Below are 26,969 nucleotides of genomic sequence, written 5' to 3' on the forward strand. Positions count from 1 at the left end.
GTGGGTGGGGTTGTGGTGCTGTTACCTCCCCCTGATGTACCAACCCCCAACTCCTCCTTTGCTCTCTCTTCTCACTTACACACACACTCGTGGGAGATTTGTAAGCTTGCTTTGTAGAGGGTGGAGACGGCAAGACTGGTCCCTCGAGGAGGGTGTGTCCTGCTGGCTGGTCCTGTCTGATGATTGTGTGTGTGTGTGTGTGTGTGTGTGTGTGTGTTTGGGTGCATGTGCATAGGATGTGTGTTTATCCTAGTGATGGTGTTTAAGTGTGAGTTTGGTGCGTTTCCTATTCTTACGACCAAGTTACACAGTTAAGAGTACGATGCATTAAATGAGTTTGTTTTTGGAAAAGACTTTCTGAATATAAGCAACACTTTGAATAAAAGTGTCGGCAGATACTATGTTTGACATCTTTTACATGTATAGTCAGATTTAAATGACAGTACATAAACAAGAAAATAATTAACAAATATGTCGAACTTGCTTAATAACGGCTACAAAATCAGTCAGACCTGTCATATAAGGAGAATTTTCCCAGTCCAAGGATAAGGTAGTTATAAATCCCATATCTGTTCTGTTAGCAGACAGAGTGAGACAGATGTGAGCAGTGAGCATTTTTTTTCCTTTTTGAGTTCCTCATCATGACATTCAGTCACACTGGTAATTCGTGGCTGCTTGACGGACAATTTGGTCCCTAGTCTGTTTCAGTAGTAAAGACCTGTTTTTACTCTTAATGTATTTCCTCCATTGTAGGAAAACACTGCGCAAGCCATGACTCACACTTTCACACAAAGAAACTTAGGTGTAGCCTAACTGCATTAAGGCTACAAATAACCCATAATGCAACACTCTGTTGATCCCACTCTGTAAGAGCAGTATGAGCCCAGTACCTGCACAATTTACATGTAAATGTATAGTCTCCAAAAATAATGACCCCTCTTTATCAAAAATAATTCCAGAAGAAAAAACTAATGTTGTACATTTGGGCCAGTATGGTATTATATCCATGAAATGTAGTGTTCATCGAGTAATGGGTCAAGATGTTGGAAGGTAGTTGGCCTTGCCACCGTGTTGGTCCAATTAAAATTAATATTTGCAGTGGTGTTGACGCTGATGAAGTTGAAAAGAGCCCCAGATGAAAGAAATGAATTGCAAAGAGCCTCGAGGTCAGCCTTCTGTCCCACGAGAGGCAGCGTGTGTTAGAGTCGGAAGCAAAGGGAGACTCTGTGTGTGTGTTTGTGTGTGTGTGTGTGTGTTCATTTATTCAGTGGTCAGTGATCTCCATGACCTCCCAAAGGGGCCTGACAAATGTTTGAATAGGCCAACTCAGCATGGCTTTGTGCTACCTAGCACCACATCTGCCTACCAAAGGTGCGTGCGTGCGTGCGTGCGAGAGAGAAAGACTGCCTGAGAGAGGGGGATTCTGAAAGAGTGAGAGTTGAGGCGGGGGTTGGTACATGAGGGACAGCTGTGTGTGTGGATAGATGGAGGGGGAGATTTGTTGTGATCATGGAGAAAGGAAGGCAGATGACAGCACACACTCATGAAATTAGATGTTGTGAGAGTGTGACAGTTAACATCTGTTCTGAATGGGGTCTTACTACTGTAGAGTACTGTGTAATTGTGTGCGATGGTGTGTGTTTTTTTTCCTATTGATTACACCCTTTGTGTGTTTTATTATTGATCAGGACCATGTGTCTCTTCACAGTCCAGTGATCTAAGAGAGAACAGGGCTCCCTCTTTCTCTCTTATGCACACACGTAACCATCTCTTATTTATTATATATATATATATATATATATATATATATATATATATATATATATATATATATATATATATATATATATATATATATATATATATATATATAAATAATATAAAGTAATCAACTGATGCCAGAAGTCACAAAGGCAGTAGCAGTTCTTTGAACCATTAGTTAACAAACGCCTGGCTAGAAACATGTGGACATGCCTTGTCTCTGCAGTTTCCAGTGTTGCTGCAGGCCACTGTGTGTTTGTGTGTGTGGGTGAATTGTGAGGTGGTGTCCAGATGGCCCTCACAGATGGATGCTGTGGTCTTAGAAGAGATTACCTCCCTCTATTCTCGTCTCTGCGGTGCTCTTTAAGACCACAGGAGCTCTGTGACACAGTAGCCCAATTAGCTACGCCAACCAACGTAGCCTAGCACTAGCTTAGCACCAGGACCTCTCTATGTTTGTCCATGTGTGGAAGGCTAAATATGAGTCAGCTCTTGTGGTGTTAGCCGGGGGCTTTTATTTGGCTGCCCTGACCATTGGGGGGGCTCGTCACAACAGTCAGTCAGACAGATCGTTAAAGAAAAGATGATAAGTGCAGTAGGCAAAACGTAATGCTGACTTTTGATGTCTGAGACAGAAAGAGAGGTCAGGGACATTAGGGAGGGTGGTAGAGAGACAATTGCTGCTAAGAAGAGAGAGGGAGGAGGAGAGGGGAGTGGGCAGACAGCTTTGCTGAGTACTAAATGGTTTATCAGCAGCAGCACCAGTACCTCCTCCCCTTACCCCCACTGTGCCATTTGTCTGCCACACACATTGGCAGGGAAGGGTCAACTCATCCTGTCTGCTTTTTTGGCAGACGAGAAGTCTCTGCAGCAGATTAAGGCCTTCCAGCAATAGAAGCACCCATGTATATACGTATACACATACACCCACAGATCCACATGCTCACAGTCTAGTCCAAGTGTTACGGGGGTCATTCATGAAGGTCTACACTTCCCGTCAAGGTAATCCACATACTGTGTGCAGAGGTCGTGTGCCTGTCAGTATACACAGTTCTATGTAAGGTTAAAATGTTCTGTTTATAACATTATACAATTGCCAGCCAAAAGCCACACGTTTTTCCAGTGATTATGCCCAAGTTTGTAGGTTTCGAGTTGTTAAAGTTAAAGCAAAGGTTCAGACATAACAGAGCAGTGTAGAGTCCAGGATAAATGTCCTCTTAGGGACTAAGAAACTTTTATCATAGACATCTAAATCCCCTGTCTCCAAGCTCTCTTTAATAGTGTGACCTTGAGTATACCATATTGTCAGTTGTTTATGTGCGTTTGTGCCTGCCAAGTTCATGTTTCTCCAGATTGGTTGTGTGAATATATGCACTTGCGAAGAGTATGTGGTTTCCATCCAAAATGCTATACACACACACCATCCGCTTTGGAAAGCGATGTCCAATCTGGAACTCATCTGTGAGCAGTCAAGATCTTTTAAAAAGGCTTCTAAATAACCCATGATGTAAACAGTGATTTGGTAAAAGTAAGCGTCAATTTATATATATGTTTTGGAGCCCAACTTTTATGTGTCTGTACAAGTCACATGTGTGCACATATTACTTGAACTCATGGTTTTAAAGGCTTTTTATTCAGGGGCGTAATAAAGCATTTCTTTATCTGAAGCAGAGAGACAGCTAGCCCACCCCCTGCTCCAGCCCCATGAGATGGGACTATTAACACTACTGGAAAATGACAGGGGCTCCACAGCTGGCTTTGAAGAGATCTTTAGCTGAAGACAGAAACATCAAAGGCGTCTTCAAAGCCACTTTATGTCTGCTCACTCAATCTCTCAGGCTTGGGCAGTAGTCTCATGTATCTATAGTAGTTAACAAGATTGGAAGAAAAATGTGAAGTGCAATGTGGGAATTTCATGAGCTCTAACTGATTAGCTTCTACTTCCTGAAGTTATGCTATGCAGCAAAATGGATTGTTTTGCCAGGCAGCGCTGTCACATTGGATATTATCTATTGGAAGGCACAGGAATTTATTTGTGACCTCAGTGTAACTTTTATCAGATGCAGCTCTTGTCTGAGGTCTCTTTGAAGCCAAATCTAAAAATGCACAGTGTGTAATGGCTGAATAGTCCAATCTAGAGCTATTGTCATTAGCAAATGTAGCAGATTGTGGACTTTTCTTAAATGTATTGAGCTTGGAGGATCTACTTCTGTTTTATTTTATTTTTTGTTGTGTTTGATTCTTATGTATTTGAATCAAACACGCACCCATTTCTTATTAGCATTTGTATACTATTGGTGTGTTTGTGCATGAGTTAGGGGAAGGGAGTACAGAGGTGTGTGTGTGTGTGTGTGTGTGTGTGTGTGTGTGTGTACTTGTTTTGGATCGGGTTTATTGTATCAAGCAGAGCCTTGCTCACATTACTGCCCAGAAATAGCACCAGCTCAACTTCTGTAACCTGTGACATCATCAAGATGTGTGTCTGTTTTAAACTAATGTGTTACACATCATTCTCTTAACCGCTGTCATTTGTGTGTTTCTGTATGTACTGTGTGCTTTTGACACCACTCTACAGAGCTTTTTTGTGCCCTCCATACCATGAGTATAGACCCGTGTCATGGTTCAGTGTGTTGATAAGACGGCCTCAGACACAGGGCTCGACGGGGTCTGCCCTCAAGCGAAATCAGTGGTATGGTCAGACATGGACAGAGGCTATATTTAGCCATAGTGGTTACAGTGACATCTTCATTTTGTGCCAGTCCAGGCCAGTAATCACTGAGGTAATTTATATCAATTTATTTAAATAGCAGCAATTCACAACAGAAGTTTTCTCATTGAGCTTTTCTTATTGAGCAGGTCAACCAAATACACACATTATTCAGAATAATAATGCTGACACCAGAAGGTCACAGATGAAACATAAAGCTAAGGGGTTATTGTTCCTAGAACTACTCTTACAAGCTGAGATCTACATTAGCACACTTAGACTGCCATGTAAGACAATAGCACCAGCAGCACAACACAAACCACCTGTCAGTGACCACCTGTTAAACACAATGGAAGATCTTCTGCACCTCATTTCCTTTAAGATAAATCCCTAGTAGTTTGTGGGGACCTAGAAGTTGAAGTTACATGTAACATGCAGAGGGTAGACAAATGTTTCATAAAGCTGCAAATAACGCAAAACCCGCACAGCGCTACGTCCTGTAGAAATATATCTTGAAAATGAAGAGGTTTTAGGACATGGAAAGAAACCAGCACTGGCAACTACAGCTGAATTAGTCAATTAATGAGAATGAATCAGAATTTCAGAACAGTAATCTGAAATGATCTTGATTGATTGTTTCAATTTTCAGTTGGGCGGATTTGCTGCTTTTCTTTGATACACTGTCTATTGTGATATAATACTGTATGATATAGATAGATAGATATAGTGACATAATGGGCAAAAAAAAGATGAGAAAACAAAACGGGCAAAAAACCCCAGTAAAGATAGGTGGGTGTGCATCTTTGCATTTAAATAAAATTAGATGTCCGGTGAGTGAAGTAGTAAATGCCATACCGTCAGCTTCAGTCTGTTTTATGTGACAGTTAACTGAATATCTTTGGGTGTTGAACTGCATGTCAGACATTTGAAGACACGTGGGCTTGAGGATTTTGTGATCAGCAATTTTCACGCTTATATACCCCACTATAAACCTTTGTAGCCCTATTGGCCACCAACCAAATGCTCCTCCTTCAGATGAACCTGTTCCTCTCTAAAAACCTAGTTTGCTGGTTAAATAGTGAAAGTAGCTGAGGAATACTGAGATGGTCCAGCCGGTGTAGCTGATAGACAGAAGACTCTGTGTTGCAATGAATTCTACCAATTGGAATCAAGCCACAGTCTGTATCTATATTATAAACATATCATCAGCAGTAGTAATGCAGAACAGATGCCGGTTAAGAAGAAATTCTACAGTGGCCATCGTGTACACATCTGTGAAAGAATGTGTTGTCAGTAACCCCCCACTCAGTCTGCCTCTGTTCACAAACAGAAATATTGCTGGAAAAGTGAACCGGGGAGTGTGTCTGTTTAGGACACAAGGTCTTTTTTTGTGAGTGGGAGTGTGTTTGTGCGTTGCATATTTCCTCAAACAGAGTGCATGTTTATGTGTGGGGTTTTTTATTTATTTTTTCCTTTTTTTTAAAAAGCTGTGTCCACACACGCACGCACGACACACACACACACACACACACACACACACACACACACACACAGCTTTTCTTAACTATTTCCAGAGTTTATTCTTTCTTCCGGCCAATTTAGAGTTGAAGGGGGGAAATTACACTTAATTTAATCACAAATATATGTGAGTTATTACACACTAACTTCACAAGCAAGTTAAGACCGTTAAATTCCCCCAGGTTATGTAATTTAATCAGATGATAACTGATGGTTGTACTGTAATATGAAACCAGTGTGGCTTGTGTGTGCGTTTTCATTGTCCTATAGGTATTGTTTGGTTTGGAAGAATGTATCTTCTTTATTCTACTCTGAGTAGTCGCTTGTTTAAAAAAAACCTTGCCTTTTTCCTCTGTCTTCTTTCAGGGACATTAAGCCCGACAACATATTGTTGGATATGAACGGCCATATCCGCCTGGCTGACTTCGGCTCCTGCCTCAAACTCATGGAGGACGGGACGGTGAGTTTTTACCACACTGCTGCAGATGCCTCCTCCAGTCCAAAGCAAACATACCAGAGCTTTCGCTGACCTCCTTGTCAACCCTCAGGGGTCTCCCAGGAGGAGCGTGTGGTTCAGCGGCTTGGCCGTGCCTGCGCTTTATGATTCAGACAATTCTCTTAGCAAAAAAAGAGAGAAAACATTCCCCTCAGGTGTTATGTAAAAGAAAAATGACAGGAAGAAATAGATGATCAAAGAAGTGTCTGCGTTTGTTTCTCCAATGTTAATATAGTGGTGAGGTTATATGACCATTTGAAAAAATAAATTCAGAGTTTGTTGGACACTTCTGAGAACAACGTCTTAGACTAAAATGTCTAGATTGAAGCTTTGAATCATAAGATGCCAACATGTGATGAGTCCCATTCCAACATCTGCTTAGTCTCTTTCTCTGTGGAAAGTTTGGCACTTAATCATGAAATGTAGTAATTTACTGCTTTGATTTAAAGTCAAGATTCAGAATCAAATGTGCATTCTCAAAATTGCTTTGAAATAAGTTAAAACAGCGTAGACAATGGAATCCATCCTGTAGTGGGGGTCTGGAAGTTCAATACTCTTTGTTTGGTTGTTTGCTGTTGCTGGAGAGGTGGTATTCATCTCGCGTGTTTCCAAAACTTCAGCCTGTAACTGATATTATTACTTTCATTAGCATGCAGGCTGACATTGATTACTTAAGCTCTGTCTTTTGCAGGATTTTTTTGGGGGATCATATCTTGACGTTTGTTTGGTTTGGTCTCTCTGCTAGGTCCAGTCCTCTGTGGCGGTGGGGACTCCAGACTACATCTCCCCAGAAATCCTCCAGGCTATGGAGGATGGGAAAGGCAAGTACGGACCTGAGTGCGACTGGTGGTCCCTGGGCGTCTGCATGTATGAAATGCTGTATGGCGAGACTCCTTTCTATGCAGAGTCCCTGGTGGAAACCTATGGGAAGATCATGAACCACAAGGTGAGCTTATAAAGAGATTGAAGTTCAATGTCACTACAGGGCTGAGAAATATCAAAGATGTAGCAGTAACAGAGAGGATACAGCAAATGGGCTGGTAAACACATTGATAGAGGCACAATGTATAGCGCAGGGGTATTCAATTAGAATTCAAAGAGGTCCAGTTAGAGAAAATTTCCCGAAGCAAAGGTCCGGAACATCAAAATGACTTAACTTGCGTTATCATTCAGTACCATAACATATACATATATAGTCAACAATGTCAGTTTTCACATCAAACTGGAGGGATAATAAATAATAACTACTCTAATAATACATTTTAAATTTAAGTAAACTAAAATATAGTGCCTAATGTTTTGAAAAACTGAAATAAAAAGTGTTGCTTGAAGTGATGAAGTGTAGTCTTAACCAGTTTTATAATACACAATCAACACATCATAACAAATGAACAGCTGTAATGCCTCCTCTTCTCTTTCATTCCCTCTTACAGAGCTACCACTTTCCTACTTTCTCTTGTTCAGTGAGAAACGTGACCTCTAGTTTGTCCTGCCAACTAGCATTGGAGATCTTCTGGTTTTGAACTGCCCGTGGGAGGAATGTACATGTAAAAATCTGTACATTCTTGATTAAAAGCCATGTGAAATCTCTTTTCCCTTTCACCTCCTCAATTCGTGTGTTTCTCCAAAACGTCTCTGGTGAATCTTGTGGACTCGACTCGCAAGCATCGGAATGCACAGATTTGATTGGCTGAGCAGCGTCACATGAGACGATTGGAGCACATGCATGCATTGGTCTATGAGTTTCCTGGTCCTCTAAACCAGTACAGTAAATGCTAGGTATAGAGAACGTGTAAAAATCAAGAATGACTACTGTAATTGGAGTATGTACAAAGAATTATGCTATAACAAAAATCCAGACAGAAATCCGAAGCACCGTAGGTGAAAGTTGATTGAAACATTATAATTAAAGCTTTCCATATATAGTACTCTTCAATAAAGGTAACAAAGTGCTTTACAGTAATCAATGTAAAACAGACAAGTCGAATAAAAGTTTCTACAACGAAGAACACAGTATATGAAACATAAAACAAGTCTCTGTAAAAGTAAAGGAAAAATAAGTTATGCATCACACAGTGGTTTATAATCAATAATTAAAACAGTTTGGGAACTTCATTTGTGTTTTTATGAAAAGTGATATGTTGAAATCCAGTCCCCTCTAACGCACACCACCGCATTTTGCACAGGAGCGGTTCCAGTTCCCGCAGCAGATAACAGATGTGTCGGAGGACGCAAAGGATCTGATTCGTCGGCTCATTTGCAGTCGAGAGCACCGATTGGGCCAGAATGGCATTGAGGACTTCAAGCACCACCCCTTCTTTACTGGTACGGGCACGAGTCTAACACTACAGATAGTCTCTCTGATTTGAATCTGTATGAATATGTATGTAATTGTGGATGTTTTATTGTTGGCATGCATAACAGTGTTTATGTGCCAACATAAGTTATTCTGAACTTTTTTTTCATTTTTTTTCTTCATTGATATATTTTAGATGTTAGTGTTTTTTTTCTCCCATTTTGGCACGCTGTGCTTGGTGTACTCTTTATGTTTTTTGTGTCTTGTTGTATGTGCAAATACATAAATTAAACTAAAACAAATAAACGAAACCTAAACATTATATACTACACATATATTGTAGTAGTATATGAAATAATGACAGTGCTAGCATGTCTTTTAAACAGAAGATGAAAAACAAAGTAAAGAAAATTTGTTTGATTGTATAGTTTATCTCTAAGCATCAATGAATACAATATAATCAGCATTTCAGCTACCCAGAGTTCATAGATGTGTACTTAATAAAGGAGTCATGGATCTTCCTCTGTTCTAAGTGTGACCTTTCTTGTTTTAAGGCATTGATTGGGAAAATATACTTGTGTGTGAGGCTCCGTACATCCCAGAGGTCAGCAGTCCTACAGATACCTCCAACTTTGATGTGGATGATGACTGCCTAAAGAACTCGGTAAGGGGCTTGCTTAGGGATCAACAGACTAAGACAAACGCCATACCCTCACAATGTTGTGCAGCTATAAATGTGTTCATATGATAATAAATATATTGGATGTGAAAATCTCACTACTTTGTCATGATTTTTAATAATTCTTTCAGGAGACGATGCCCCCTCCATCTCACACTGCTTTCTCTGGCCACCACCTGCCCTTTGTGGGTTTCACCTACACAAGTAAATGGTAAGTGCTACCATGGGATTATATTCAACCACTGCCCTAATATATTGTGGAAAGTCTTCCTTCACAATTATTGTTATTGTGGTTAGTGGATCTTGATTTGACAGATGAAATGAAGTGAAGACACGATTTTCTACTTGACAAAATGAAGATGATTGTTATCCATTTTTTCACCTTTTTTAATGAAGAGAAATGAAAAACGTGTGCCAAGAGGTCATTAGCTGTCTTCATTTCTAATTAGTCATTATACATGGAGAGATTTCCCAGACAAGCCTTCTCACTGCACAACATTCTTCTCACTCCATCTAAATAAGCGTCAGAGTATTAAATTAGTTTCCCTCCCTAATAAGGTGATGCTCATGACTTGCTGTAGATCTTCACTCTGAAGGCGACCCGTGAGAAAGCAGCAAACCAGCCACTTACTTTCTTATCTCTTCAAGGCTCAGTGATAATTGCCTTTTCAACTCTTTCTTTCTTCCCCCGCTGTCTTCCTCTCTCCTGCACTCCCGATCTTCCTTTGTGTATCTGTCGTTCCTTCTACGCCCTCCCTCTCCCTCCCTCTTCCATGACTCAACATCCTCTCATCTTTCAACTCATCTGTATCTCTGTCGTTCACATCTCTTTCCTGTTTCCCTTCCCCTGCTGTTTCTCTGTCATTTCCTTCTGGTCTCTTTCTCTTCCTTAACCAAACACTTACATATTGAGTTTTCTTTTACTGCTTAACACCATTATGTCCGTTTTTGACCTCTATAAACGGCCTTTTCTCGCCTTATTGCTCAACCTCCCTGCCATTTTTATCTACTTTCCTCACTCACACTCATTTTCCTGTCCTCCTCCCATAATAGTACGCTATCTGACCGGGGTTGCCTGCGACAGCTGGCAGTACAGCCTGGTAAGGCAGGTCAGGAACAGGTGGACCTGGATGTCCAGCGCGGCCTGGAGGACAGCCTGGCCACTGAGGCCTACGAGAGGAGGATCCGCCGCCTGGAGCAGGAGAAACTAGAGCTGAGCCGTAAACTGCAAGGTTAGGCTGACGAAAAGAGTCTGGTTGTGTGCATGTGTGAAATCACATACATTCATACAACCACATTGTAATTTGAGGCTGAGAGAGAGGAGACACATTAGTGCATAAATACATATATCCACACTTCACTGTACATTCAGTGGTATAACTAGAATGTGTGGGACTGTTTTTTTTAAGCATAACAAAGCACATAACTGATGCCTCTTACCTCTCGCAGAGTCGACTCAGACAGTGCAGGCCCTGCAGCACGCGACAGGCGAGGGCCCTCTCAGTGCCAACAAGGAGGTGGAGATCAGGAGTCTGAAAAGTGAGATTGACATCCTCAAGAAGCAGATCGCTGGTATGGATGTTTTTTTGTTCATATTTAGTTCAGCTCAGTAGTACTTTTACTTTACTATCATTTTATTCAATCTTAAACCTTTGTGTACATATTGTGCGCGTGTCTGTGTGTTTGCATCAGAATCAGGCCAACTTGAGAAGCAGCTCGAGGACGTGACGTCGGCCCGCAGGGACCTGGAGGACACATCGAAACACATCAAGACTCTGGAGAAACAGATGAAAAGTGTTGCACAGGAGAGGGATGACCTGCACAAGGTACAGCCAGTATTGTATGAGGATTTCTGTGTGTCTACATTTGTTTCTGTGTATGGATTTGCATTTTGCATTTGCATTTATATTAATCTAGATGCTGTGCTCGCAATGTAGGAAAACTTATAGTTGCTATGTTAAGTATTTTCCATATTAACAAAAATGTAGCAAATTGTCTTCAGGAATAACAATGCTTCAAAAAATACTTCAGCTTTTTACTTTATTAGAGGTATACATAGAAATTAAAATAATTCCCTGAAAGTGTGTGTTTGAATGTTTGAAGTTACATGAATAAGTGTGCCAGTTACAATAAGTTTAGTACAGCGCAAACAAGTTAACATTTTCATTCGCAGTGGAAGATGTTAGTGTCCTAATGTGCATGTCAATTCAAAGTATCAGTCGTGTGGAAATATGGAATATGAAAATAAGAAGGGTGGCCTTGCACACCACACTGCAACCAGATTACTCAGCTCTGATTTTGGCATCAAAGAAGTCAAATAAACTCCTGAATTTTCCTTGAAGTCACTGTGAGAGTCTTAATGTTTTTCTGCCCTCTCCCTTGTCTGGCAAGGATTTTCTGGAGATCAATGAGAAGCTGAAGTCTCAGTCAAAAGAGCTGAAGGAAGCCCACAGCCAAAGAAAACTGGCCATGCAGGAGTTTTCTGAGCTTAACGAGAGACTCACAGAACTCAGGTAGGATCACTGCTCTGGACCCTTTCCCAAAACCAAGACACCTAAACTTCCTAGATTCCTCACAATCACAGCTTCCTGTTGGGGTCGTCGTCGGTCGGTGGTTATATCTACCGATTCCACTCTAGCATGAGCTTAAAATATTAACTATCCTGTCAGATACAGTAATGCTGTTAAGTCTATAACTTTGGCCACTGTTATTAACCAATAATATCAGCTAAGCTAATTTGTGGAGACCAGAGGCAGCACAGTAGGCTACATGTAAGGTAGGCTAACATCAGGATAAAATTTGCACTGTTGTTATTTGCACTGGGGACACTTACCAGTCAGTAACTTTAACAACTTCTTGACTTAGTTTCTTTTTGGCCAAGTTTTCCGTTCTCTTATATTTTTAGATGTTCAACTGTCACCTGCCACTTGAATTTTGTGTTTCCCTTTTACACAAATAAAAACATTTCCACTTTAAATTATTGCAGGAAAGGAAATTGGTGCAGAAATTTTCACCAGAATGCAGGAAATTTCTCTGAGGGAGGACCCCCATGCCCCCCAACTTATTTATTTCAGCATTAATTGTTTTCTATAAAGTAGTGTTAAAATATCTTCTCGTCTTGTTCTCATGACACCAATATCGTGTATCATCTCGTGAGCTCAGTGTATCGTCACACCCCTAATCTGAGCCCTTATGTCCCCATCGCTTTTTAACACAAAGTGACGCCCTTGCGTGTCCGGGCTCTTCCTCTTGTTGCAGTACACAATTGCAAGTTATCTATACAAACATGTTCGCTTAAACAGACCCCTCTGACACTGTTTCTGTATGTTTATCTGCTTCCGTATCCTTCTCACCTTTTTTACCCCTGACCAGTTTGCATGCTTGTGTAATAATAGGTGTTTTTTTTTGTACTGAAGGTCCATGTCAGTCTTTCCTATTATGTGTATTTTTCTCACCTGTAACATTTACATGCTGTTGTGACTGAACTTTTCACCCAGGTCTGCGAAGCAGCGCCTGGCTCGCCAGCTGCGTGACAAGGAGGAGGAGATGGAGAGCCAGAGTCAGAAGGTTGAGGCTCTCCGCCTTGAGGTGCGAAAGGCTGAGAGGGCCAAGAAGGAGGTAGAGTAGTCTCCCTGTGGTTGCTAGCACACCCTCTTCTCCATTCACTGGTTGGTGCACAACTTCTGTTGCTGTCTGTGCATTATACTCACGTCACCTTTTTAGAAATATTTAGAGATTTCTTTGAATATTCATACAGTAGATTAGAAACAATTTTGCAGTGGCTGCATTTTAGCATATAATGTGTTTCCTCACCGTTGCAAGAACATTGCAGACTTTATGTAGTAAGATTTCCATCAATTTAGAGTACTATAGGACTCCATAGGTTGATACACAGCACTCTATATATATATATATATATATAGATATATAGATATATAGATATATAGATATAGATATATAGATATATAGATATATAGATATATAGATATATAGATATATAGATATATATATAGATATAGATATATATATAGATATATAGATATATAGATATATAGATATATAGATATATAGATATAGATATATAGATATATAGATATAGATATAGATATATAGATATAGATATAGATAGATATAGATATATATAGATATAGATATAGATATAGATATAGATATATAGAGATATAGATAGATATAGATAGATATAGAGATATAGATAGATATAGATAGATATAGAGATATAGATATAGATAGATATAGAGATATAGATATATATAGAGATATAGATAGAGATATAGATATAGATAGATATAGATAGATATAGATATAGATATAGATATATAGATAGTGTGTTTTAAATATTGGAGTGACCATTCTTTTTCTTGTGTATTGGTGCAATTATTATGTGTGGTGTGGTTAGTTTGTTTTTATAGCTTGTGATTGTATTACATGTATAAAATACATGAGTTGAAATGGGTGGATAGGGGGAAAGGATTTATGATATATGTTTGCATCCAATCACTGGAGTGAGTGTGTGTGTCCGTCATCAGATGGAGGCACAGGCGGAGGAGCAGACGGCGGAGGCTCAGAAAGAGAGGAAGCTGAGAGAGCGCAGTGAGCAGTTTAGCCGACAGCTGGAGGAGGAGTTGGAAGGGCTTAAAGTAAGATTGCAAACACACACATCAACCCGTCCATCTACAGACTCTCTCTGCACGTCCAAAAGTTCAAAGACATATAGTTCAGACCAGGAATCTGTACTGACACAATTATTGGTCCCTTTGACACTCCTTTATCCATACTAATCTCGGCCACTAAACCTCGCCAACTTTTCTCCATATTCCTGCCACACAGCTGAAGCAGGCCGGCTCCTCTTCCGCCCCTGCCTCCGCAGACCAGACCCAGGAGATGGGACGCCTGCGGGGAGACCTGGAGAAGAAAACGCTCCTGTACGAGGAGGAGTTGGCACGCAGGGAAGCGCAGCATAGCAGCGAGCTGAAGGCCCTGCGCAAGGAGCTGCGGGATGCTGAGAGCCAACACCTCGCCCTGCAGAAAGAGATCCTGATGCTCAAAGACAAGCTGGACAAGACTCGCCGTGAGAGGTATTTTATCCGTTTGTCTTTGTTTCTTTTTCTTTTTATATCTGATCAAGACAAATGTTTGTTCTGTATTGTTGGTGCAGTGCAGGTGTAGTGGAGTTAGTAGTGTTGCTGCACTGTGTCCAGTATCCTGACAGTGATATTCCTTTGTTTTTTTTCATTGTCTTTTCCAGTGATGATTGCTTGAGGTAATTGGAGTTATATTAAAAATAGTCTCTGTCTAGTATAAATGTGTAGTAACTGTGAAGTGCTGTTTGTTTTTTAGAATTTAATAGTTATGTTGCCCCTAGCCTCACCAGAGATAACCCTTTATGCAGGTAACCTGCTTATAGGAGTTCTCAAGTATTTCCATCTCTCCATGTTGACACCCATTTCACAGGAGATGAATGGATATCAAAAGTTTCATTCCAAAGATATCTACTAATCTAATCTATTTCAGAGAACTGGTATTGTTTTGCATTGGCCACTGCCATTCCTTTTAAAATATTATTCTTTTTCATATTTATTTGTGTTGACTTTTTTGGAAAATAAATACTCTTTCTAAGGCTTGAATGAGGGCTGTTGATGTTGACCTCAGTTGGTCATATTCCTGAGCCATAAAAGTTCCAAGCGAAGCAGAAACTGCACTGTTTATGGTCACTTCATTTAGGGTGTATTTCTGAATTAAAACAACATGCTTATAAAACTCTCTTATTGAGACTTTTAGTGGTTTAGTACACTATACTGTAGTTTAGAACAGGGGGGGAAATGGTTGAATTAGTAAAAGAAGATTTTGTCAAAATGTGCCAACTCTGATTAAATACCAAGAAATGAAAAGAAGTAACTAATGTTTCTGCTGCAGACCCACTGGTAGGTACACCGCGGCACTTGATCCCACTTTGAGAACCGCTGGTTTGATCAAATTTTAATAAAATCTTGTTTTTGTGGAGAAAGCTTCAGAGCTTTGTTTTTGTACCCTGTAGCCTAACCCTCCTGCCAGGTGTGACTGACATATTATTCTCACTACTTTCTAATTCATTTTTAAACACACCGCTGTATCAGATTCTAACTGCATTAATGTGTTTGGGTTGAATGATGTGTACCTGGTCTTAGTACCAAGCCTTTGATTTAGGTTTTGAGGAAATGTTTGAATCCAAGGCCCACACATGAACAAAGGTAGGAGGATAGATGAGGCACTGAGAGAGGTTGACTTTGAGATTCGTGAACATTTGATTGTATTTTTATTTGTTTGTTCTTGCATTTTCATGAAACTATAACATTAGATTACCTGATATGTTAGTTTAACGTAGAGTGACCGTCAGTTCAGTTTAGGAAGCTGGAAGGGTGAAAACCAAAATCTCCAAATAAAGTCCTGTTTTTGAAAGACTGAGTTAGAATTCATGCTAAAATGAAAAAGGCAAGAGTCAAGATTGCAATTGCAGCTGTGAATTATGGTTAGGGAATAAATGTATGTTTATACAATATCACAAGTTTAACAATCCGTGTGTGTTTCCTCCAGCCAAAGCGAGCGGGAAGAGTTTGAGACAGAGTACAAGGAGAAGTACGAGAGGGAGAGAGTCCTGCTTACTGAAGAAAATAAGAAGCTGTCCAGTGAACTGGATAAGGTAAAATATTTGTTCCCATATACACAAAATTAAACAAAAATCACTCTGAAAACACTCAAACCAAGTTTAAAACCAGTCAGGTTTTTCTTGCTGTTTTTCAGTCTTTGTTACTCTAAAACACACACACACACACACACACACACACACACACACACACACACACACACACAAAAGAAAACACACACACACAAAAGAAAACACAGTTCTCTAACCCCAGGTAACCCCACTCGGCTGGCCCAAACTCTGTCATCATATTCTGCCCTCCACCCCTCTTTCCCACCATGCCAAAGAAATCACTGTTCAATATCCCCCATAAAAACACCCTGTAGCCTCCTACACAGTCGGATGGAATGAGTCTCTGGATTACGCTCTGTTGACTTTGGAAAAACCTCTTGGAAGTTCAAAAAGGCTCCTAATTTAAACAACGTCTTAGAAGCATTTTGACATATGGAATAAACTGTCAGAGGGTTATTTTTCACGTCTGCAACTGATAAAATAGAGAATATCTCTAAGAAATACAGAGAATATGGATGTGGGTGCCACTAGAATGATAGCACATGTCACTGCAGTTATTTAATGTATTATTCTGTTATTTCACATACTGAAAAATTATATTTTTAAAAGCTAAAGCATTCAGATGGATTAGATCTGTCTGTGTGCAAGTCTTTGCACGAAATAATTCTTCAATACGTTTGGAGTGTGTGAAAATATTATTGTTTGACCGGTCTCATCTTTCAAAGGACGCACTGAATTTCAACATTGTTTGCTTTGTAGCAAAATCAAGCTACTTCACTCTACTGTGTTTTCAGGAAAGGGGAGTTAGCAGGCAGACCTGAAGTTTAATTTTTTGCTGTTGACAAGCTCGGATTGGTGGTGAGTGGCGTAATAATGCAGAAAGACGAGTTCGGCCAACAGTAGTTCAGCCAGACATTGTGAACTTGAACTATTTTACTGCATTTTAATGAATCAGATTCATCATACCCTCTTAACTTCACAAACTTGCCTTACATAGCTCGGATTATTTCGACGAATGCCACCTAATTAATGAGATGTGTGTTCGTGAGATGTGATCATCAGTGTAATTGACACACCCAAATGAGTCTATATGTTCCCGCTCCATTTGCAGGCATTTCACCCAAGAGTAAAAAGAAGAATTACACACTGCAGAGCCTCAGGTCCTGCCGTTGAGAATAAGCGGACGAAAACATAACGCGTTTAGCAGCGTCAGTAGTCGAATTTGGGGACCTGACCTGAAACACATTACTGCAGTTGACAATGCTGAATTCAAATGCTAAAAAACATCTCGTTCAAGTTAAGTGTAAAGCTTGTAATTTCGATATAGGTCAAACTTGTGCATATTGTATTGTAAATGTATTGTGCGAGAGAGGTTTTTATTGTTAAAATGTCAGTAGCCATAAATCAAACCCACCCTCTTTCAAACTATATTCTACAATATCTTTCTGAGGAGGTGTGGTGTCCTGTTATCACCCCAGACTGATGTTACACCTACATTTTGTCAGATATATAATTATTTCATCACTGGGAGCCCACTGCAGAATAATGCCTATAACATTTGTGTCATCCAAAGAGTGACAATAGACAAAAGACGATATTTATATCATCCCACGTTTGTCTGTGTTTATTTCAGCTGCTGACGGCTCAAAGCCTTTTCCACAGCACTGACATTATTTTATGACCTTGACTGTCCTCTCAGACAAACAGTTGTTGGCAACGCGCTACAGGACTGGGAGGCAATTGCAAAACCATACCAAATGACTGTTTTAGCTTGCACATTACATCACACGTCTTGACAGTTGCAAGACACCTAAGAAGTGCCCACAAAGTGAGGTATTTAAGCAAACAGTTTGAGACTTGTAATGATGTCACCATGGTTATGTCAATACACACCTCTCATATTAAAGGATTCAGAAGAAACTTCTGAGATTAACACCCTCCTTGTCTCGATGTAGGTGTGTATATGCGAGTCCGCACACCTCCTTAGCAGCGCTGTAGTCGACTGTGAGCATCTGGGAGTTGAATCATAGAACCTGTCATAAACTTCCACAATACAATGATACATTTTACATATCGTTTTTCAAATGTTATGTCATGGTGTCTATATATAGACAGACACATATACACAGCCTTCTCAAATGTCCTCTTATTTATTTATATATATATATCTCCATTGGCCAGGTGTCTCACTTCCTAATGACAGCTTTACGACTCTCCGCTTTTTAGTATGATGTTTAAGATGATCTATGTGTGTATGTGCTTATTCCCCCAGCTGACCAGCATGTTTGAGAAGATGAGCACCTCTAACAGGCAGCTGGAGGATGAGATGAGGGAGCTGGCTGACAAAAAGGAGAGTGTAGCTCACTGGGAGGCCCAGATCACAGAAATCATCCAATGGTGAGACACACACATACACAGATCACATTCTCTCTCTCACACACACACACAGCAGCCTTCTCAGATGTCATCAATACTTGCTGAGGCATATGCTTTGCCACGGACACTATAGCACAAACTAAAAGACGGCTATATACAGTCTCGCTCATAAAATGCAGTGTTGTCTGGGAGTGTATTGGTTTCCTCCATACTGTATAACTGCGGCATTTCTTACATGCTTCTAAAGACTTTAGAGCTACTTGACCCTCCCTTCCTCTCAGATCACTTCCCTTTGCAGCTGACACCTCGCCAGCTGCTCGGCTTCCTTCTGTTGGTCAAGCCTGCAGTCCTCGCGCGCGCACACACACACACACACACACACACACACACACACATCCAGATGAAGAAAACACACACGCACTCTGTCACATTCCAAACATGCACATACAAATGCTGAGTCTGGAATGCCTTTTTAGAAAAATGGAGTGATTGGCGTTGCCCCCTGGTGGATATGTTTTGCTACTGCAGTGGATAAACCAGGAAATGGCATTGCTTTTTTTTGTTGTTGTTGTTCTGAGGTTTGAATATGAAAATTGTCTACAGCTAAAGTGTAAAGTGTGTGAAAAAATGTATATTTGCGCTCGGGTCAGCTTGAGTTTATGCTTTTAACACAGACAGTGTTTATTCTGGCAGAGAGTTTGGGATTAGAGCTACCTGCAGCCTGAACATGTGCCCATAATGACGTAGAAGTGTGTTTTGAGGTCACACCACCTACAGAGCATACAATGGTGTCAGGTTTTCTTAAGGGTAGTCTTTCCATGATGTGTGTGTAAAAAGGTGGGATTCTTCTAAAATAAGTTAATATGTGATCAAAAGAGTTTTTAGATTCTGTTGTAGGCCTTTTTGGTATTTATGGGTGTGGATGAAAGTAGGTCTTTGGAATGTCGTTGCATGTGTAGTAATGCTGCTATGTGTATTTTGTGTGTGTGTTTGCTGCAGGGTGAGTGATGAGAAGGATGCTCGGGGCTACCTGCAGGCTCTGGCCACGAAGATGACAGAAGAGCTGGAGGGACTGAGAAACACCAGTCTGGGAGCGAGAGCCACGGTAAAATACACACAAATACAAACTGTCTCCTGCTACTGTAAATACTGTTGAGTCAAAAGAAATTGCTCTGTATTCTTTAGATTTAGATAGTGAGTGTAAAATATGAAATCAATAAAATTGCTGCATTATTTTAAGATAGTAAGATGAAGTGTTATTTGGCGTTGTTTTGCATTTAGGATTTCAGTAATATTGACAAACAAGTCTAAATAGATTAGCATTATCACAAGTTCAGTTCTTATCCTGCCTATCTCACATTTCTAATTTGAACTCCATCTTTCAGTGTTGTTACTAACCTTTCCCACATCCGTTTCAGGACATGCCGTGGAAGATGCGGCGCTTCGCCAAGCTGGACATGTCAGCCCGTCTGGAGCTGCAGTCGGCCTTGGACGCTGAGATCAGAGCCAAGCAGAGCATCCAGGATGAACTGAACAAGGTCAAGGCCAACAACATGTCCACAGAATGGTATGGAAACAACAACAGTAAAATAATTCTTTGTTTCTGTGAGTCATGATTTCTGAAAAAAATCTTTAAAAACTTCTGGATAATATTTGATACATCATTGTCTCTGATCCACCAGTAAACTGCAGGATGTGGAAAGTAAAAACCAGGAGCTCCTGGCTGAGATCGACAGGCTTAAGAAAGAGACAGAGGAGCTGCGGCTACGAAGGGGTATGTAAAAATATCTCAGCCGACATTTCAGTTCTCTTGTCACTAAGATGCACAAAGAATGACGTGGTAGTCGTTGCTTTGTGTTAACAGGTTTATTTTTACTCTACTGTGGCCCCTAAAGTGCAAACGGCAAATTGTTGCAGACAAAAAGACACTTTTGTCATTACTATTAATTAATTTCGCAAACACAGTGGTCGTAGAGAACTTCAAATACAAGTTTACATTCTTTCAAAAATATATGGGATAATACTTAAACGTACACTTTCTCTCTGTACATTCCATGCTGATGGTTGAATGAACACTGAAACTTTTCATGAGAGATTATCACTGCAAACAAGGGATAACTACAACCAGGGACCCAAATTAGGAGCTTTTACGTGAGAAGCCATATTTCAGAAATAAAATCATGTGCTATGTACATGAAAATGGATTGTTACTTAGGTCATATGAAACACTCCCTCACTTCTTAGAAACAGCCCTGTGACTCATTTAGTTTAAGTCACCCTTTGATGTTTTAATATCACGTACTTAACCACAATTGTTTTGTTTGTTCTGTGTCTGTAGGTGTCAAGCACCAGGATTCCCAGAATTCCTTCTTGGCTTTTCTCAATGCCCCCACCTCAGCGCTAGACCAGTTTGATGTAAGTATTCAAGACAGAAGTCCTTGCAGGGGTTAATTTAAATACAGCTGATGTGAGCACCCATGTATGTAGCAACTATATCTGTAATTAAAGATTTGAAATCTGTGATCATTACCCACTTGGAAATCACAAATCTCATAAATCTGCATTAAGTTATATCTGTACCTTTTCTTCACGGTTTTACATTGTTTTTTTGTTCACATGAATTTTCCAAGATCTTTATTTTTGTTTTTATCTTCTTGGTTGTTTCCTTGCTTCATTCTCTGGTACATCAGGACTCTTATTCCTCATCCTCATCTTCTTTAATTGAGTTTTGGGAAGACGTAAGTTTCTCTTGGCTAGGCAGAGGTCCATTTGTGTGTATGTAACAGTAGCTGTATACTGTAGGACTTTACTAGCTGAGAAAGACAGTGTAGCTGTATACATATTGCGTCTGTGGGTTTGTGCCTGTGCATCATTGTAACTGTTAAGAAGAGCAGAACCACTGCTAAAAAGTCAGTCCTGTCATTTTAACAAGATCTAAATGTTATATTTCTTCAAAGACAATGGAAATACATGAGGCTAAGTCATTTGCTGCTAGTGCTTATACTTTTGCAGTGTGCTACCCTTGTATTCAGCTGCTTGTTAGTCCCTGTAGACTAGTAGGCTATTTGAATGGCTCTACTTTGGCTTTCTAGTGTTAGAACCTCAAAGTACTCAGTACATTTTTTAAATCCTCAGTTATTTTAGCCAGAAAGAGAACTTGAGTCGTCACTGTGTCTCATTCTGACTTTCCCAGCTTCTCCTTTCCCATCACCATGTGTATTTTTTCCATTTGCAACCATCCATCCTCTCCATCCTCTGTCCTGATTTCAACCCTGGTGGACGTTCAGTAGTCTAATGCAGTGACCCCAACCAAGGAGTACTTGAACCCCATCTGGCATTTTTGAAGTTATCAAATAAAGCTCAACTGATTAACTCAACTAAAATATAGAAATTGTGATTTAATTAAAGAAATGGATCCACATGTTTGTGTTAGATAGATAAATAAACAGCCAAGTAGGATTACAAATTGGTGTTATCTTTAGTAAATTTACAATAACAACAAGTAAGCTTCCCATTTACTCGAGTCAGTTGTAGCACATTAATACTATGTGTTACAATTGAGAGCGCAAAACTTGTAGAGAGCAGGGAAGTTGAAGTATTTAAAAGTAAAAGTAACAGATAAACTATTGTTAGCTAGAAGTAATTGGTAATTGCTAATTATACATTAAACTATTTTGAAATAGTTAGTTTAATGTATAATTAGTTTAAAGTAATGTATAAAAAAATTAAATAGTTAGCTAAAAGTAATCGGGGGATCCGGTTTGAAATAGTTAGTGTTAGTTTAATGTATAGTTAGCTTAAATTCATGGATAAACAGTTGTAATAGTTAGCTACAAGTAATTGGGAAACAATTTTGAAATAGATAGCTTAAAGTATACATAAGCAGGTGGAATAGTTAGCTAAAAGAGGATAAATCACTGTATGTTGGTTATATTAAAAATATTGGAACAGTATCCACTTTGATATAATCAGTAGTGTTAAATACCATCCAGTTTAAAAACCATACATAAGAACATGATGATTGGTGCGGAAGAAGAGGTATTTAAGGTCATCTGACTGTAAGTAGGGGTAACCCTACTTTATCAAACAAAATGGTTGGGGACCGCTGATCTAATGTAATACAGGCTAATGTTACCATTTTCATGTTTCTACCCTCAGTCTGTTTAAATGTATGTTTTCAGCTCTGTTAGACAGACCATTCACTCATCTCTTTGTCTCTGCCACTCTCTGCCTCTCCTGCCACTGAAGCGCTCGCCATCCATTGGCCCAGCTAGCAAAGGCAGACGTGTAAGCACCATCACTGTGCTCTGTGATCTTATTGAGCCTTTGTAAATGTGCTGTCTTTTCCTTGTCGAGTTGATTTTTCATTTGTGTGCACATTTCCTGTGTCTACTGTGGCTGTCTGGTTGCATGGCAGGGATGCTGAAAATTTTTTCGTATTTATGTCGTCAGTGTGTTGGAAAATGTGTTGGGTTTTTCATATTTTATACATGCTGGGTTTTGCTGTGTGCTGCCTCTGTGCATTGGTATCTGTGTGTTTTTTCTTTTTAGTCTTCACTGTAGCTTTGTGAATGGCGATGCATGGTGTATGGTGTACACGCTTGTGGTGTCCCCAATTAGCATGGCCATTGGGCTGTGATGTGTTCCCATGTGTGATAATATGTGGGGTTCAATAAAGTTGTGGTCAGTTCTGCTCTGTAGCTTTGAAAGTCCAGTGGATATGACCACATATCTTGACCACAATCTGTTTTCCATTTGTATATTATGGCATCTGCCCTTTTCTTTAAGCATGGATGCTACATATCTGGTTTGTTTTGTTGAACTAACACTCTTCCCTCTGTCTCTTCCTCCTCATCTTACTTGTCCCTGTGACCTCTCCCACTCCTCTATCCTGCCTCTCTCTCCTCAGGTGGACTCTATGGATAACTTTACCCCCTCCAACACGCCATCCCGGGAAGATGACCCTAAATCCCACCTCAAGTCCCGCTCGCGTTCACCCTCTATGGCTAGTGACGTGGAGCCCATAGAGGTCAGACAATCCCTTAGTCTGGGAAAGAAACAAGTGTTTTTGTATAGAGGCTGTGATCCTAGTACTTTTTAAATGACTGTTGGCAACCTTAAGTTGACAACCACTGCAGCAGTGAAATACAATAGTATTAGTATAGAATCTGGATAGTGGTCGGATGCAATTTCCCATCCTGTTGGTTAGAAAACCTCATCAGGAGCCTCTCTTTAAACCTGGCATCTGTATGTCTGGCATGTCGAGGAACAAGAAAAATGGGTCCAAATATTCCTTGTGCCGATTCAGTTGACAATTGACTTGCTCAGACCAACTCACAATACTTGGCTTGTCAAATAGGTCAGCCCTTGTGAATTGTGAGTAACTCAATTATGAAGAAATGCGAGCACTACAACTGAAAAGAATTAGAGCCCACCAGTAGACTCCAGTCTAAATTGAACTTAGTGTGTTCTCAGACTGTTGTTGAATATGGTTGCTGCAAGTGAATACCAGTGTCCTAATTATGACTGTCTGTCTGTGGTGCTTGTTAACCGTTTTGCAGGTATGCAGATATGACTTGCAAGTTCCTCAAAACAAAAAGTAATAATGGAGTTATCCTGAAACTAGTAGAACGCTATGGATGTGAACAAAACAAGATGCAGTTGCAGGCCATCACCTTGCCCATCGCCTGCTATTCTACTAATATGATCATGTAGAAAAAACACTGTAGACCAGTTTTGATGGTCAAATCCATACAGCCAATAATTTTGTCCCCTCCATTTTCCACTTTATCTCTGACCTTACTCACAGAATGTCTTTCTTGACATTTTCTTCTTGGGAAGTTTTGGCCTATTAACCAAGTTTTATGTCACTCATATATTGGTCACAAACACAGCCAAGAAACAGTGATGTATGTCACTGCTTAATGCTTTTGTTTTTCTGTCATGCAGTTGATAGATCATCCTCCTCGCACAGTCCAGACCCCAACCATGCGCTCAGGAGGGTACGGCAGTATTGGACGCTCCTCACCTAAGGTTAGATGTGTGTGTTTTTTTTAATGTAGGATCACACTTGATTGTTGGGACAGTTTTGCCACAGTAAACATCATGTTATGTTATAGCCACTGATTATGTCTATCTTGCTCATTCATCGCTCCACAGCCCAAAGCACATCAGTTTGTGGTGAAGTCATTCAACACGCCCACAAAGTGCAACCAGTGCACTTCCCTCATGGTGGGGCTCATACGTCAAGGTTGTACCTGTGAAGGTAAGGACAGGAACAGCGGAAGGTGAAGCAAAATAAAAAATCTGTTTTCTGCTAACTCTGATTTAACCGATTGGATCTCTATAAAACACCCAAACCTGTATAATAGTTTTACTTTAATGATTCAGATTTATATTTTCTCATGGTAAAGTTCAACAAATGTCCATGGAACTTAAAGATTGGAAGTACAAAGCTAAGCTACAAAGCTTTGCCTTTTGCCTTCATTGATACTTGACCAGTCAAACCTCTCCTATTTTGTCTCCCTCTGTCTCCATGTCCAGTGTGTAACTTCTCCTGCCATGTAACATGTGCGGACAAAGCTCCAGCTGTGTGTCCCGTGCCTCAGGACCAGACTAAGGGCCCGCTGGGTATTGACCCTCAGAGGGGAATTGGTACCGCTTATGAAGGGCACGTCAGGGTAAGTGAAACTGACAAAGACCTTGGTTGTCTTTGGCCCCAGACAGTGACTCGGTCAATTAAATAGTCTGTTGAAAACAATGCAGATGTTTGCAGACCTTGAGACAAGCCCTGGTTTCTGAGTTGTTTGCGTCATCTTAACTCAAATAAACTTGGCTATCGCTCCCCCTGATTTCTTCCTGAATCCACAAAGAGGAAATCTAGCTTTCGGAGGACATCTGACTTCCAAACTATTTTTATATATGTTTATATAGTTCTGAACTGGCACCTTTACATTTTATAACACTGTAGAAGGTGTTTAACTATGAGCTATTGTACAAGTCCATGCATTATATCACTAAACCATGTCTTTGTGTGTGTTGTAGGTGCCCAAACCGACAGGGGTGAAGAAGGGTTGGCAGAGGGCGATGGCTGTGGTGTGTGACTTCAAACTGTTCCTCTACGAACTGGGAGAAGGAAAAGCCACGCTACCAAGTGTAGTAGTCAGCCAAGTCATAGATATGAGGTAAGAGAAGTAGAGAAACTCCTCTTGGTGACTTCAAATGCTGTACTTACTTTCTTCTAAATATCCTGGTGTTTTGAATCCAAGATAGTTTACTATGTACTTCAAACAAACAATAAAACAAGTAAACTAACTGTAGATATTAGTAAAAGTGATGTGGAACTGCTAGGGCTGCAGCTAATGATTATTTTTATTATTGATTAATATGTGTTATTTTTTAGATGAATTGTTTAGTCTATGAAATATTAAAAAAGGGTGAATTTCTCACGGGGCCGTCTGAAACCTTAAGATATTAGAGTTACTGTTAGATATGACACAGAAAAACAGGAAATCTTCATTAAACTAGATAGTGTTTTGCATTTTTGCTAGAAAAGCATCTGAAAGAATTGATTAACAAATAGTTGCAGATAAATTGTCTTTGCAGCTCTAGGTCATGCATGTCTAACCTTTGATTTCCTGTTGAATCAGGGATGAAGAGTTTTCAGTCAGTTCTGTCCTGGCCTCTGATGTCATCCACGCCAGCCGCAAAGACATCCCCTGTATATTCAGAGTAAGTTCTGTTGATTGTCTGTCACTGAAAGTAAAAAATAAAAAGTGAAATATCGCTTAATACTGTAAAAAATCTAATGTGACCCTTCACCCTGTCCCTCTTCCTTCCTCAGGTGACAGCGTCCCAGCTCTCCCCCTCCAGCAGCCACAAGCCCTCCATCCTGATCCTGGCCGACAGCGATCAGGAGAGGAACAAATGGGTGGGCCTCCTCAACGAGCTCCACCGCATCCTCAAGAAGAACAAGCTCAAGGAGCGCTTCGTCTACGTGCCCAAGGAGGCTTACGACAGCACCCTGCCGCTCATCAAGACAACACAGTCTGCTGCTATCATAGGTGGGCCTTCAGCACTCGCATTCCTGCTCAAAAAGCACAGAGTAGCTTGGCAAAGAGAGTAACTGAACAGGGTAGGGCTATTATAGAAAGCAATTTAAGTATGTCACTGCTAAGCAAGGTCCCAGATTATCTTACAAATAAAAGATCCTTATTTGTGTATTTGCAGTGGAGTGTAGTTGCTCCAGACAGAGCTGTTTTCACAGACTACTGATTAGATCAGAGAAAGTCTCTGAGCCCGGCAGTTTGGTTTCATCATGTTATGAAAATAGAAACTAGCAGATTGGAACATTATTTGAACAGAATGTCCTTTTATGTCCCCTTACTGGCACTGAAATGGCCGCCTTGCTTCATTTGCTTCGCC

The 26,969-nt window shown here is 40.2% G+C and overlaps 1 protein-coding gene across 4 annotated transcripts in view; it reads left to right on the top strand.

Moving 5' to 3' along the window:
- The window catches only part of cdc42bpab (CDC42 binding protein kinase alpha (DMPK-like) b), a 75,317-nt gene that overhangs the window by 38,399 nt on the left and 9,949 nt on the right, over positions 1-26,969 (top strand). For 3 of the 4 annotated variants that reach the window (XM_038727289.1, XM_038727287.1, XM_038727291.1), the window contains exons 6-31: positions 6,353-6,446; positions 7,228-7,428; positions 8,669-8,807; positions 9,333-9,442; positions 9,589-9,668; positions 10,511-10,689; positions 10,907-11,029; positions 11,150-11,283; positions 11,849-11,970; positions 12,955-13,075; positions 14,005-14,115; positions 14,306-14,553; positions 16,049-16,154; positions 18,442-18,566; positions 19,545-19,650; positions 19,964-20,112; positions 20,228-20,319; positions 20,884-20,960; positions 22,794-22,832; positions 23,455-23,574; positions 24,495-24,578; positions 24,705-24,810; positions 25,089-25,225; positions 25,590-25,729; positions 26,195-26,276; positions 26,389-26,608. In XM_038727289.1, the coding sequence (XP_038583217.1) occupies positions 6,353-6,446; positions 7,228-7,428; positions 8,669-8,807; positions 9,333-9,442; positions 9,589-9,668; positions 10,511-10,689; positions 10,907-11,029; positions 11,150-11,283; positions 11,849-11,970; positions 12,955-13,075; positions 14,005-14,115; positions 14,306-14,553; positions 16,049-16,154; positions 18,442-18,566; positions 19,545-19,650; positions 19,964-20,112; positions 20,228-20,319; positions 20,884-20,960; positions 22,794-22,832; positions 23,455-23,574; positions 24,495-24,578; positions 24,705-24,810; positions 25,089-25,225; positions 25,590-25,729; positions 26,195-26,276; positions 26,389-26,608 (3,245 nt within the window). The remainder of the gene's footprint in view (positions 1-6,352; positions 6,447-7,227; positions 7,429-8,668; positions 8,808-9,332; positions 9,443-9,588; positions 9,669-10,510; positions 10,690-10,906; positions 11,030-11,149; positions 11,284-11,848; positions 11,971-12,954; positions 13,076-14,004; positions 14,116-14,305; positions 14,554-16,048; positions 16,155-18,441; positions 18,567-19,544; positions 19,651-19,963; positions 20,113-20,227; positions 20,320-20,883; positions 20,961-22,793; positions 22,833-23,454; positions 23,575-24,494; positions 24,579-24,704; positions 24,811-25,088; positions 25,226-25,589; positions 25,730-26,194; positions 26,277-26,388; positions 26,609-26,969) is intronic. The other variant, XM_038727290.1, reaches the window with a different exon arrangement.

The sequence above is a fragment of the Micropterus salmoides genome, unplaced genomic scaffold, assembly GCF_014851395.1.
Source record: "Micropterus salmoides isolate LMB-PRFRI ecotype aquatic unplaced genomic scaffold, ASM1485139v1 Ms_hic_scaffold_18, whole genome shotgun sequence".
Taxonomy (NCBI): Eukaryota; Metazoa; Chordata; class Actinopteri; order Centrarchiformes; family Centrarchidae; genus Micropterus; species Micropterus salmoides.